Source organism: Nannospalax galili, unplaced genomic scaffold (genome assembly GCF_000622305.1).
Source record: "Nannospalax galili isolate Female #2095 unplaced genomic scaffold, S.galili_v1.0 scaffold1678, whole genome shotgun sequence".
Classification (NCBI taxonomy): Eukaryota; Metazoa; Chordata; class Mammalia; order Rodentia; family Spalacidae; genus Nannospalax; species Nannospalax galili.
Window position 1 is genome coordinate 183,736 of NW_008340844.1, and position 15,346 is coordinate 199,081.

The 15,346-nt window shown below is 36.1% G+C and overlaps 1 protein-coding gene across 1 annotated transcript; it reads left to right on the forward strand.

The window, feature by feature from the left end:
• Positions 1 to 13,191: 13,191 nt before the first annotated feature.
• LOC103736337 (olfactory receptor 10AG1-like) lies at positions 13,192 to 14,181 on the forward strand. The gene has a single exon (XM_008835815.1). The coding sequence runs from the start codon at positions 13,192 to 13,194 to the stop codon at positions 14,179 to 14,181; it is 990 nt and encodes a 329-aa protein (XP_008834037.1).
• The last annotated feature ends 1,165 nt before the right edge of the window (positions 14,182 to 15,346 follow it).

Genomic DNA, 15,346 nt, shown 5'->3' on the forward strand with positions numbered 1-15,346 from the left:
ATTATAGGTAAGAACTGGCCTAAATTTGATGGTTAAAATATTTTGTAATAAAGCAAAGCATGAAATTATGAGGATTTTATTTGAAAGTAAGCTACTTGCTACTTACGACTCATCTACACCTTGCCTTGCTACTAAATAAAATCTGATTTTGTCAAATAATGGCCAATGAATGGCGGTGCATTGAGAAAATAAGTGATCATATCTCAAACAGAGATAATTGTTTTAATAATAAAATCATTTATTTTAAATAGTTTTTAAAGGAGCACAAATAAAAACTTGAAAATACAAGAGCTCATTTGACTCATTATGTTTATTTATAAAAACCATAAATTGACTGGGTTAGAAGTAGTGCAGGTGGCAAAGACTTGAGAATTTAGAGAAGCATATGAATATTTACCTGGAGCACATAGATAAAAAGCACTAAAGATGCTTAAGCATTAGGATGATAATTTCCAAACAATACTGATTTATTTAAGTAGAATAATATTAAAATAAAGAATAAGAAGGCATAATTAATATTTTTTAATATTTCAAGGTGCTCTACTGTGGTCACCACCAGCGGCGGCCACTCCTCTGTTCTCGTGGGTGCTTCTCCTTCATTCGCATGGGCGTCGAGACCACTCCTCCGCTTGCCCTGGGCTGAAGCTGCTCTTCTGCCTGCCCAGTGCTGAGACAGCTCTTCTGCTTGCCCAGTGCTGAGGCAGCTCTTCTGCTTACCATGTTCTGCCTCCTGTCGTCCCTGCTTCTGCCCTGTCCTGGACCCCAGGGCTGGTGAAGAGACTGTGTCATCAGAGCTGCATTCAGACACAAGAGACCAGGTTCAGTGACACAGGTTTGGTTTATCTACTTTATTGCAGGAAGGCACAAGCTTATACAGGGGTAGTGGTCCAATCACAGCACAGAAAGTAGGATACCTTATTAGCATAACAGACTTAGCATCCTATTAGCATAACAGACTTAAAGTCCTATCACAGAATAGCAGGTAGGATGCCTCATTAGCATAATGGGTTTCAGATTACAGAGCCTGGATTCCTGGAAACCACGTGACCCTGACTGTTCCAATATCTAAATGTTGCAATTTTGGAAGTCCAAGGGTGGTGATTAGGGAGTGGCAAACTCTAGGCATCAGTTTCATGATCTTCCATTGGGAGCAAATGTCACAAGGCATTTCTTGTGGCTCCAGTGGTCCTGTCGTTGCCTCAGGCATGCTGTATGGCTGTCAATAAGTCTTTCACCCTAGGCTCAAACCTGTCTCCCACACTCTACTAGTTTTATAAGATTTCCTGTAGGGGATGCAGAAGCTGGCAATGCCCTTGACAGTGAATAATTCTTTCCCCACATCCTTCCAGCAATTGGTATCATTTGATTTCTTGATTAGCCACTCCAACTGGGATAAGATCAATTCTTAAAATGGTTTTGATTAGCAATTCCCTAATTACTAAAGATGTTGAACACTCATGTCCTGCTTCCAAATGCATTTTGGGTTATAAGATTCTCATGAGGATTTTAATTGGGATTGCACTGAATCTGTAATTGCTTTGGGTAGAATGGTGATTTTCACTATATTTATTCTTCCAATACATGAGCACAGGAGGTCTTTACATCTCCTAGCGTTTTGCTCATTCTCTTTCTTCAAATATTTAAATGATCTTTGAATAGATCTTTAATGCTTTGGTTAGGTTTGTTCTTAGATATTTTAAAGGCTAATGTGAATGAAAGTGTTTCCCTGAATTTTTTCTCTGATTTCTTCATATTTTTAAATAGAAAGGGTAACAATTTTTGTGGGCTGATTTTGTAACCTACCAGATTTTGTTCATTTTCAGAAGTTTTCTGGTTGAATTTTGGGGATCCTTTATAAATGATATCATATCTTCTACAAATAAGGGAAATTTGACTTCTTTTCCAATTAGTACCCATTAATTTCAATCTCTTGTCTTATTACTCTAGCTAGAGTTTCAAACAATATATTGAAAAGGAGTGGGATTAGGAGACAGCCTTGCTTAATTCCTGATTTTAAGAGGAATGCTTCCAGTTTTTCTCCATGTAGAATGATGTTGGCTGTGGGTTTGTTGTATATAGCCTTAATTATTTTGAGATATATTCCATTCAGTCCAATTCTCTCAGTGCTTCTATCATATATAGATGTTAGGTTTTCAGAAAGGCCTTTTCTGTGTCTCTTGAAATGATCATATGATTTTGCATTTAAGTCCATTTATATGACTTATTATGTTTAATGACATGTATATTGAACCATCCATACATCTGTGGAATAAAGTCAATTGGAGAGTGGTGGGTGATCTTTTTCATGTGTGTCTGTATATGGTTTGAAGGTATTTGGCATCTATGTTAGTCCTTAATGGTTACAGAAATACAAATAAAAACAACTTTTTTTTTTGTTCAGATTCCATTTAACCTCAGTCAGAATGGCTAAGATTAAGAGAACAAATGACACCAAATATTGGAGTGGGTGTAGGGGATGTGAAAATCTCACTCGTTGATGGGATTGCAAACTAGTGCAACAACTGTGGACATCAGAATGGAAAATTCTTAAAAAACTAAAAATAAATCTACCATATATTGTGGTCATAACACTTCTTGTCCTATACCCAACTGACTCATCCTACTACAGAGATACTTACACAGTCATTGTTATTACTGCTTTTTTCATGACTCCTAAGAAACAGAAACAAACTACATGTGCCTAAACTGTTGAATGAATGATGAAACACTGACAATTGTGGAGTTCTACTCAGCAGAAAAGAAAAATGAAATAATGATATTCACATATAAATGGATGGAATTTTTAAAAAACTTTTACACTAAGTGAAGTAACTCAGGCTTAGAAAAAGGAGTGGCATAAGTTCTCTCCCATTAGTGTATCTTACCTCCAAATCCCAAATGTGAGTACACAACCTGATGCAACCACAGGATCCAGGAATGGAAATGAAACATGGGGATTAAAGGGATTTAGGAGCTCATGGGAAGGAATGGTAAGAGACAGATGTTATTAAGGGGCAAGTGAAGAAAACAGCTGGGTATTTTGATTTGAGGAATGCTGGTTGTTATAGAAGGGAGAGAAAAATGAGGCTTAGATAGTATGAAATATCAGAGGGAAGTGGATTAGTTCAAAATCCAAGTGAAAAAAAAATCCATACAATAAATATATGAGTTCATGTGTATCTGAATGCTATATAACAGAAAACACAGTGACAAGCAGGAGAAACTTCCCTTTAGCTTGTTGGTCTTGGTAGTCCAAGAGACTCCAAAAATGACACCAGCTATCACAACACTTGATTGCAACCAAGAAATTAAAGCTAAGACCCTGTTTCAGAAGACAGGCTCAAGTATCATGCAAGACTTGTAGCAACCGAGCTAAAAATGACCTGAAAGCTCCTTTTCAGAAGACAAGCTTTCATCTTGCTTGTCCTTAGAGAATACTCCCCAAGGGGACAAGGAGCAAAAATAATCAACCATAAAAGATGAATTCTTGAGATGATTGATACAATTAGTCGATTGATGAACTGATAAATAAGTTGATAATGCACAGAAAACTGAGTAACACATTCACAAAATAGAAGCTTTTCAGGAATAGTTATGGAACTTGATTGAATGAATTTTCACAATGAAAATGCAAAATGTCATCAACATCTCTTACAATCTTAATATAGCCAGTATATAGTGGCACTGCTTAATAAATGACCACATGATGACAACACTAGAAATCTCTTGAGCATTCAATTGATCTTTTGAAGAATAGATTCTGTGATAAGCCTTGGTGGAAAACACAACCTCACAGTGGTGACTGAATTACTCCTGATTGCCATCACTGACTGCCATGTGATGCAGGCCCCATTGTTAATGGTTTTCCTCACTATGTAACTTATCTCAGTAGTGCTCATCATCATCATCATCATCATCATCATCGGCATCAGCATCATCATGAAATCCAGGTGGAAAACACCCATGTACTTTTTGCTTAGACACTTGGCTGTCATTGATATTGGATAGTCAATAGCTGTGGGCCCCAAAGTGCTAGAAAATTGTGTGACCCTGAATATGATTTCTTACTATCTTTGTGCAACACAACTACCTTTTTCTTCTTTTTTTATTGTGTATGAAAATTTTATTCTGTCTGTGATGCCTTATGACCCCTATGTAAGTATCTGTTACCCTCTGCACTACACTGTGACCATGTCACAAAAGGTATGCTGGGTACTAGTTACAAACCTATGCCTCTATGATACATTTATATATTGTCTAATCATTGTAAATATGTTTACTTTATCTTTCTATAATTACAGTGCCATCAATATTTTTTTTTTCTGACTGTATCCCTTTGCTACTTTTGCTTTGTTCAAATACTCATGAACTTGAATTAATACCTCTAATTTTGGTAGACCTCATTTGATTTCCTCTCTTCTGGTCATCTTTGTGTACTACCTGCTCATCCTCATAACTGTTCTCAGGACAAACTCTGTTGAGGGCAGACTCAAGGCTTTCTCTATCTGTGGATCCCACCTGACATTGGTCATACTCTTTGGAACTTTCATGTACGTGCAGTCTAAATCCAGCTACTCCTTTAACACTGATTAGAGAATATGTTTCAAGATTAACATTCTTGGAGCTGGTCACACACTAACATGCTTCAAAGTTCACTTTATTTTATTTTTTTATTCTTTTATGAGTGTGCATGAGTGTATTGCTTGCATGTGTGTAAGTGCACCCGTGTTGTGCAGTGCCCAAGGAGGTCAAAAGAGGGCATTAGCTCTCCTGAGGCTGGAGTTACAGATAACTTTTAGCCACCATATCAGTGCTGTGTACCAGACCTAAGTCCTCAGCAAGATCAACCAGTGCTCCTAATTGCTGAGCCATCTCTTCCACCTATATTTTATTATTTTGTATAGGGAAATTTTGGATTCATCATGTGACTTTTATTTTACTATACCTGTAATGTTATATACTGTGAAGATTAAAATTACTTCTTCAAACCACACTAAAATGAAAATTACAAAGGCATATCACATGGCAATAGACACAGAAAAATAAGGTTTCCACATATTTTAATACAATTATTTGAGCAAGTTATTACTAAAATAGCAAATTTCCTTTTATGTGAAGCATAAATATTTCTTGCCACTGTTTTTGGAACAAGATGATGATTTGTGTTAGTTAAAATGGCTTACGACTGCTGTGTTGTCATCCAGAGCTCTCTACAAAATATAGGGTGCATGTCACCTAGTGTCTACCTGCCATTTGTCATGACTTCCCATGCTGATGGAATTCTGCATGTTAATATAAACGCTGGCACATTTGGCCTGTCCTAATGTAAGTCCAAGGAAATGGAACAAAACTTCTGACACACCCTTTTTCTCCCAATTATTTTTTCTCACATCCACGCAAATCAGCTTTTCCTCGTCCTCTTTGCTGTGTCTGTTGAAATAGGCACGATCCCAAATGCCATCATCTCCTCTGGTTTCACTTTGCCTTCTCCTCTGTGGAAGCAACACACTGCTGGGAAACACAAGACATTTCTGTGTGTACATTTTACATTTTTTTCTTTATTATAGAAATCAGCCAACTGTGAAGCCTAATAAACAACATGAATGGCCCAGCAAAACGTCACTATTGGTGTAGTAGTGGCCCTTTTTTTCTTTGGGATGATCAACAGCTGTCCAGTTGGAATTACCTCAATGGGAGGAAATTCTTGTGTGGTACTGTAAACATAACCAAAAAAATACATGGGTGGACAGGTCAAAGATCCTAGAGAACTATATACTTTACCACATCCCTAACCCAAAGTAATTTCTTATTTTATTCTGAATACGAATTCTCATATTTATAAACAAGTGTAACTTTTATCCCTTAGCAAAGAAGCTTCTTTTTGCAGATAGAGACTGGTACAGAATTCCATAAGTGCTCAAACACAGAGAGTACTGTCTGTCATACATTTAACCCTCAGAGATGTGTCTTCTATGCAAGTTCTACACTTAGGATGAACACATCTCTTAACTCTCAAGAGACAAGTTTCCTTATTCAGCATATTGTGATTAACACAGACACATAAGTAACCAGTGTGCAGAAAACAAGATGCTACAAAGTGCTTATCCCTGAATAGGATGATTATTTCAATCATCTGCCTGCCAAGGCTCAGGGATCATTGTGGAAGTGGAAGCAGAAAGATTGCAAGAGTCAGTGGGTATGGATGACTACAAAGAACAGGGTTTATAGACAGCTGATAATTTTCTCATATGAACTCACAACAAAGGTGACAACATACACAAGTAGTATCCAAGCTCACAGCAGACATAATTCCTGTATAGACGTGGGGAGGGGCCGTAAGAACTCCATATCCAACCTAATAAGCTTTTGCCAACTACCGGTCACTAGGAGGGAAAAAGACAATGTCTTACAGTTTGGGGACTCTTGGTGGCCCCAGTGAAAGGATACACACTGAAGGACCTTGAGGGGACACAAATCAAACTGTATAGGCCACTATATATATATATGTATATATATATATGTGTGTGTGTGTATGTGTGTGTGTGTGTGTGTGTGTGTGTGTGTAATAAATTGGGCAATGGGCAGTGGGTATAATTGGGGACAGGGTAAAAGATCTAATTACCAAGAAAATATATTGTAAAAAATTCTCAAAAATTGAAATAATGAATGCAAAGAACAGAAAGAAAAAATAAAACAAAAAACAGCAATAAAAGCACGCACTGAGCAATAGAAATTTGGGGAGAAAACAGTCTATTTCAGCTGACAGTTTACAGGCCACCACTGGTGGAAGCCAACCGGGAACGCAAGGAAGGAACCTGGAAGCAGAAACAGGAGCAGAGCCCACATAGGAGGGCAGCTCACTGACTTGTGCCTCTGGCTTTCTCAGTTACTAGTACAGCCTGATCCCACTATCTCAGAGACAGAAACTCCCAATTGTGTTCTGGGCACTCTTAAATTATCAGATGAGAAAATACCTGAGAGACATGCTCACAGGCCTGTCTGATGTATGAAATTCTTTAGCTAATGTTCCCTCTTCCCAGTTGATTCTAGTTTGTGTCAAGTTATCCAAATTAAGCAAAACAATTTTTCTGTCACATTGCAAAGTGTTTGTCTTATAATTAAAGAAAGAAGTTTCCTCAATAACTTACCTAATCTTTTTGCCAAATTTAAATAATCTCCTTTTGTGTCCAAATTCTATATTTTAAGAATATTTCCACCCAATTTCTTTTTTTGCTAAATCTCATTGCAAATTTGATTAAAAGCAGTGACCCATGACAACGCCACAGCAGGACCTTTATCCTCTCTGGAAATCCTCTGCTCTCTTTTGTCCACATCTTAAATTTTTATTAAGCCCCTTTAAAACATTGCAGTTCATAGGCAAGATACCAATAAAGCCTTTGCCAGGAAGTAACATGGATAACATAATTCTAATTTCTGGATGAGTCCATTTCTATCTCATGTTCATGTGTCTGGGCTTTACCCTCCACTTTCCATTTTGCATTCTGGTCTTTTGACCTCAAGACTGATTTCCCCTTTAGGCTCAATATAGAACAGTTTTAGCATTTTTGTCTGCTTTTCCAGACCCTTCCTAATTCCTCTTTTAAAGCATGTTGAAAGGTTTTTTAAAAACACATGATTTGTGACATAACAAAAACCCCACACATGATACTGATATTTCTTATTAGTAACATTTGCATCACTGTGAACAAAATAAGTATCTCAAAGGATGAAATGTTTATTTTAAACTTTCTTTTTTTCAGAGAGTTCTATTCACATTCCTTGACTTTACCCATAGTGAAGAACAGCATCAAGGCAGGAATGTGATGAAGCATTATTTTTCACCTACTGCACAGGAAGGAACACAGATCAGTTCTCATCATGACAACCAGCAAAGAGGGAGGGCAACAAAGAACTTCAACAAGTTGTATCTCCACAGGATACATCCCCAGTGACCTACTTGTTCATCTGCTGTGAGAAATGCTGTAATGCAGTGGTGCCTGATTCCAGAAAAAACTAAATTCCTGGAGTCATTTAAATAAGAGAAAACCTGATCTAGTCTTAGAACTGCTCATTTTCTGATTTCTCTCAGTATGGTTCCTCAAATGGCATATTCTATTTGTTTAAACAATACATCCAGCATGATAGAGGAGAGGAATGATAAACTTTGTCTCATCAGGGAAACATTTTCCTTTTCAGACACCTACAGACCCATTATAGCATACAGAATATCAAACTCTGTTCTCAAACTAAGCCCACATATTATTTGCAACATATACTGTGGATAATTCATTGTTTCCAACATCACTGCAATGGTGTTCTCACAGCACACGTGTGCACGTGCACACACACACACACACACACACACATTGTTCTGGGAAGGGGAAGTGAATTGCAATTAGGGAAAAAAGGAAACATTTTAAGATTAGAGCTTATTGTTTAGTTAGTATGTAAAACCTAGTTACAAGAAAAGACCAAGGGCTAGTGAGATTGATTACACTGTTTTCTTAAATGTTACCTAAATGTTATAACTTTACTAGATAGTAGAAAGGTGAATTTAATAGACTGTGTCATTGATCCCAACAAATAAGGTTAACTTTGGTGACAAGTTCAGTAGGAGACGACAGATTCCAGAACAGTCATTAACAAAAGCTAAGTCAATTCCCTGACATTTTCATTACCTGCGAAAATGGCTCTATTATCCATAGAAAAATATATTTCAGTACTTTTTTATGATCAAAGAATAACATACATTATTTTTAGTTGTTGAAGATACAAGAAGCAAGACTGCATTGAATTATCTTCATCTAACCATTGAAAAAAGCAATGAGTGAAAAATAAAACACTGAAGATTCTCACCGTTAGTAGTCATTAGGTCACTCTAAATCATTCCCTCTTTTCTCATAACAGATGTCTTCTACTGTCCCATCCATAAACTTTAAATTGTTTGCAGTAAAGTAGATTCCTTACATTATGCCCTTTTCAGATGCCTTTTATTGTTCAACACCCCCCTGACACAATTTCCCCATCTTCCTTCCCCCTCCTTGCTGTAGTTTTCCTGCCTTCATTATACCTTCACTCTCCTGTTACCTGTCTCCTTTAGTATGTCTTCCTGATTTGCCCCTTCTAGTCTCCTGACTTCTACCACTACTGCAAGTTAACCAATCAAAATAAAATATTCAAGTTCCTATGCATATTTGAAAGAAAACATGTAGCATTGATCTTTCTGGGTCTGTTTTCCTCACTCAGTGTAAATTTCCAGTTCTATTAAGATACCAGAAAATTTCATGATTTAGATTTTTTTAAGAGATTAGTAATATTACATTGTATAATGCTACATGTTTTCATTATTCATTCATCAGTTGATGGCTATTTAAGCAGTCTGTATTTCCTAGATATTGCAAGTAGAATAGCAATGAAATAGATGAGCAAATATCCCTGCAGGAAAATGTAATATTCTGTAGGTGCATGGCCGGAGAAGAAGAGCTGAATCATATGGGTACTAATTCTTTGCGTGTGTGTATGTGTGTGTGTGTTTGTGTGTGTGTGTGTTTGTGTGTGTGTGTGTGTGTGCGTTTAAGAACCCATGGGTTCTAATTTACATTATATTCTCATGAGGATAGCACAAAAGTTCCCCCTTTTTTTTCACTTCCAGGATACAGCCAATGTCATTTTATCCCATACTTTATAGCTGTACTCATAGATCTGGGCTCCTGTCAACAATGGTCAGAGAAGATTCTTCTTGAAGTGGACCTTGGTTAAGAGCGAGGCTCATAATTTTAAAAAAATTGAGAACAATTTCCTGTGAGTGCTAAGTTTTAATGGGATATCTGTATCAATAGCTCCCCCCACACCAGGACTCAGGGAAAACTCTGGAAAAAGGGCTTGAAAGAATGTCACATTTGGTGGATATGGAGAAGGAATAATAAATGCTGTTTGCAGGACATGAAATGGCTATGCCACACATGAACTCACAGCAGCTTAGGTTACCTTCCTGTCGGGGAGGTGTTCATATGGCTGTACTTTCAGCTGAGGAATTATTAATAATTTATTCTGGATCTAGGAGAGTCATTTATATTTGCAGTTGTAGTCATTGTTAGTCATCCATTTTCCACTGGATGACCCCACATAAATGGTCATATAGCCAACAGTTATTGGACATATTAGGATACATAGAAAAATAATAAGATTACATTAAGTTGGGCATAGGATATGTTAGAGGGATTGGAAAACTTGGAGAAAGAAATAAGGGACAGTGTGATCATATGCCTACAGTTGCATGAAGGAGCGTGGGTGATGTGGATTGTTTTGAAAAACAAATTAATTGGTAACTCAGGCAGTTAGGTAGCAATTTAGGTATGACAAAAGAGAATAGCTATCCCCAGTGGAACTAAGCCAACATTTTCTTTAAAAATGGCATAGGGAGCAAACTGAGTTCTTATTTAAATCTGATATAACCACTTATTTTTTTTTAATTTAAATCACTGAAACCAGTGAGAAGCAACTTCAGCAAACTGAAAAGGTAAACTTATCTCAGGACTACTTATTTGTGGATCATGATTCAATAGAAATTACATAATATTTGAAATCATGAATTTCAATATATTGAACTTAAGGTGATCTACTAAAAAAATTTTCTATATTAAAATGAAAAATATTGTTTAAAGATTTGAAATAGCTAATTCCTAACATATGAGCCCATTATTATGAGAAAAATCAAAAAATTCAATTAAGAATCTTATATTGAATATAATCCAAATACATTTTGTTATGTTCTTATGGAAGGAAGCAATGTAATTATAAGTAATGTTATAACTATAAATAACACACTTATATTAAAGGCATTCCTTGTGGTAGAGACAGTGTTCAGCAATCATTCTTCCAAATGACATTTTCAATATATAATAAATTAATACCAATTTAATTCTGATGACTCATACCATAATGTTTTTTCTGTGAACCCTCCAACCAAGTAGTGACAAAATGTTTACACAGTATGTGACTATTTGCGCTTGACTTGTCATTTGTGGTTTTGATTTTTCTATGAGGATATTTAATTTGTATGCCAAAGTAAGCAAAACAAGAAAATGTTATTCTAGTACAAAGAAAATAAATTGCCAAATTGCTGTTATTTGTGGAATATCCACTGTAGTCTAATATTTAAAAGTTAATGCTCTCTTCCACACTGAAAATTGAGTTCTCTGAGTGTATAGTATCATTGTATCTTTAATTGCATTCTCTTCAAATGCAGTAACTAATTTCAATGATGAATTATACTATTAACTTGATATCACATATGGGATAGGTAAGAGAGTAGAGACATCTGTATTCTTCAAAAAATGAATCATGTTACATAATATCAAGTGCAGAAATACTGTGAATGTTAGAAACATACTTTGACGTTTTATGTACCAGACTACATTGGGCTAGACAGATTGAAAGGAGTTTTAAGGAACCTGAGTACACAGTTTTTAATTGAGTTAGGATCTTGACTTTCTCTGAAGATTTAATACTCAAAACGTTATGTGGGCATGTGGTTTCTGGTATGTGGGTGTGCCTAACTGCTGTTTTCCTATAGTAACAGATATTTGGTAATATATCCAGTTTTGGTTGTCTTAGATTAGATAAAAAGCATATACCAATTCCTATCCATTCACCTCTTTTCCAATTTTGTATTGCTTTCATTCCAAGGATCTGTGTAATTGCTATACATTCCAAGTAGAAACAACCCCTCAATACAATAAATAGAAAACCAAATGAAGATAATTTTAAAGAAACAAAGTGGAAATAGGATATGAAGAATGAAATACCCAGGTGGGCAAAGAAAGAAAATGTTCAGAAGTTAGTATGATGGTTTAAATCAATAATCTGTTTAAGTAAGAACTTGTTCTATTTTCATGTTTATAAGAAAGTCACTATAATACAAAGTATAGGAGGATCACGGTACATTGCACATTATCTTCTTAAGTGGTATCTTAGATAGAGAATATGGTTTCTTTTCAAAGAACCACTAATATATGTAAGAAGATTGTCTACATTAAAAATAACAGTGCTTGATTTCTTGCTCTTGTCACCTTGATACCTATTATTTCAGTCAACAGAAATCTATCTCAGTTTCTTTCAGTCACCTTGCAGTATTCCACAATACAGGTGTGCTATCACTTATATAACCTTTCTTTCTGTAACACAAGGAGAGTTCTTTTTTCATGGACCCCAGGGCCTGGGGCTAATTTAGCAAATGTTCTACCATTCCAGGACCTTTCTTTTTCAATACCAATTGCCATATTATTTGTATTATTTATAGTAAGCATATTTTGCTCATGAACATGAGAAAAAAGAACTTATTTAAAAACTAACAGTGAGGGGGCTGGGGTTGTCAAGAGCCTTGTCTGCTCTGGCTGAGGAGCTGGATTCGATTTCCAAAACCCACATGGTGACTAACAACCTTCTGCTAATCCAGTTCCAGGGGATCAGATGCCCTCTTCTGACCTATGCAGGCATTTCAGGACACAGGTGCACCTCCTAGCATGCAGGAAATACAATCATACATAAAATAAAAATAATAAATAAAAATAGCAATGAAGTTTATACAGATAATCGTGTCAAACTAAGACCTGAAGAAAGCAAAAAGGTACAGAAGTAAAATTTGAAGTTTAACCTTAAATGACTGTGTGAAATTTTTCATTTATTTATGATATGTTTTACTAAATGAAATATTTATGTTTTATGAGACATGATTTCACCAAAACATAACAGACTGTCTTGAAATATCAGCAGTAATTCCCCTTCGGCTTCCTAAATTCTGGTTTTATAGACATTCACCCAACCAATGGCTTTATGTGAACTCACTGAACCTTGTTTCCTCTTCAGCAGAGGTCAGGGAGGCTAGCAAAGATATATTGCAGTGGAACTTCAAATCTAACCACATTACATCTTGCTCCTATGAATTTGAATAAAAATGTACGGCCCTTTGGATTTTATTGATACAGTTTGATACAATTGGGAAGCATACCTAAGATGCTGAACTCATTTGGGAGACTGTATTGACAAAACTAGTTTCATTTTTATTCAGATAAACCCATTGCTCCTGATTTCAAAGCAAATCTCCAAGAATAACCAATGGCAACACTCAGATAGAAGTTTAGAAGTTATCAAGTCCAAAACTCATATAGCAATACAATTTGAAAAGAGGACATGCAGTCAAGAAACGTGACTCTGCCAAAAGAAAACAAATGGAAAATCACAGAAATAAACCTGACTGTGCCTGTGGAATTTGTCCTCTTGGGATTTTCTGATGTTCCCAAATTGCACTGGTTTCTCTTTGGAATCTTCCTCTTCATCTATGTGATTATCCTCCTGGGGAATGGAATCATTATTCTCATCACAAGGATAGAGCCCACTCTGCAGACTCCCATATATTTTTTCATCAGGAATTTTTCTTTCCTAGAAATCTGCTATGTGTCTGTCACTCTGCCCAGAATGCTTATGGATCTTTGTACTTTGAAAGGAAATATTTCTTTTTATTCTTGTGCTACACAAATGTGCTTCTTCCTTATTCTAGGGACAACAGAGTGCTACCTCCTGGCTGTGATGGCCTATGACCGCTATGTGGCCATATGCAACCCTCTGCACTACTCTCTAGTCATGAGCCATAAGGTGTGTAACCAGCTGGTGGTCGGCTCCTGGGTCATTGCAATTCTCATTCAGCTAGGGCAGACATATCAGATTATGTCTCTGCCTTTCTGTAAATCTAATGAACTTAACCACTTCTTCTGTGACATACCCCCTTTGCTCAAAGTGGCTTGTGGGGACATCTTTGTGAATGAGATGGTGGTCTATATATCTACTGTTTTTGTTGTCACTATGCCCTTCATGCTGATCCTTGTGTCCTATAGCAGAATCATTACAACCATACTGAAGTTGCCATCAAACAAAGGAAGATCCAAAGCCTTTTCTACCTGCTCTTCCCACATTATAGTTGTAGTTTTATTCTATGGATCAGCCAGTATCACATATCTAAAACCTAAATCTAATGAGTATGAAGAAACAGACAAACTCCTCTCTCTTTTCTATACCATTTTGACCCCAATGTTCAATCCCCTGATATACAGCCTGAGGAACAAAGATGTTACAGGGGCATTGAGAAAATTCTTTTCCAGACTGTTTGCATTGCGAGACAATTAAAATCACACAAATTGTGCTTATATTCCATGTGCATTTATTTAAAACAACTTAATCTTGTATATCTATAAATAAATTGATGAAATCTCTTTAAATTCAACCTATTTCTCTACATAAAACAATATGCAAATCCATTAGCAGAGTTCTGCTTTTAAAAACTAGTGTTCTTCTTCAATGTGAACTTTGTAACAAACAAAAATGATCATGTCAATGCTGTGGATTGATGTCACCAATAAATCCTCATTTTTTTGTACTCATGACATTATTCTTTCTCCAAAGCTTCCATCTTTTGGTATCTTGATAGGTAATTCTAAAGCTCTTCTTCTGTGGAATTAAAAAACTGGCATAGTCTATTCTGTTACCTGAATCTTGTTTTTGATGAATAGGTAACTGCAGTAAGGTTTCCTTCAAATCCAAATGTTTCTCTTGTGATTTTTTCTCTATTATTAAATGAGATTAAGGTCTCCTACCTGTACTCTGATGAATGTCCATTCTCATGAGTCAACTATTTGTACCTGAAAGCATAAATATGCTTATTATCATTTTCTATTTTATATACATATCCTACAACTTATAGTGTTATAAAAGAAACTCTTTAAACTTTAAAAATAATTTATTCATTATCTTTATTTTATGTGTATGAGTGTATTGGCTGCATGTAGTTAAGTGCACCCGTGTCATGCTATGCTGTGGAAGTCAGAAGAGGCTATCAGATGCCCTGGGACTGGAGTTACAGACAGTTGTTAGCTGCCATATGCGTTCTGGGAACTGAACCCAGGTCTTCTGCAAGAACAACCAGTGTTCTTAACTGTTGAGCCATCACTCCATCCCCAAAAGAAACTCTTAATAATATTTTTATACCCTAGGATTATGAAAAACAAGGTATATATTTAAAGGTAACATATTTTGTCTGTTGATTTTAATTATATAACAAAATTTTAAAATAATATTAAACTTAATCTAAAAGATTTTACATTTCATTGGTATTTGAGAATGAAAAAAGTGATAATGTGTATCAATTTTAATTGTTATTCATGTACCTTCCTAAGTATATATTAGATCTACCTCTTGGGGTAAGTCTACAGCGCAGCTCTCCGCGCTGAGACTCCCTAAGCCACATTCACCCTTCCATCCCCCCCGCCTCGCCTTTCTATACTCCTAGTTTGAG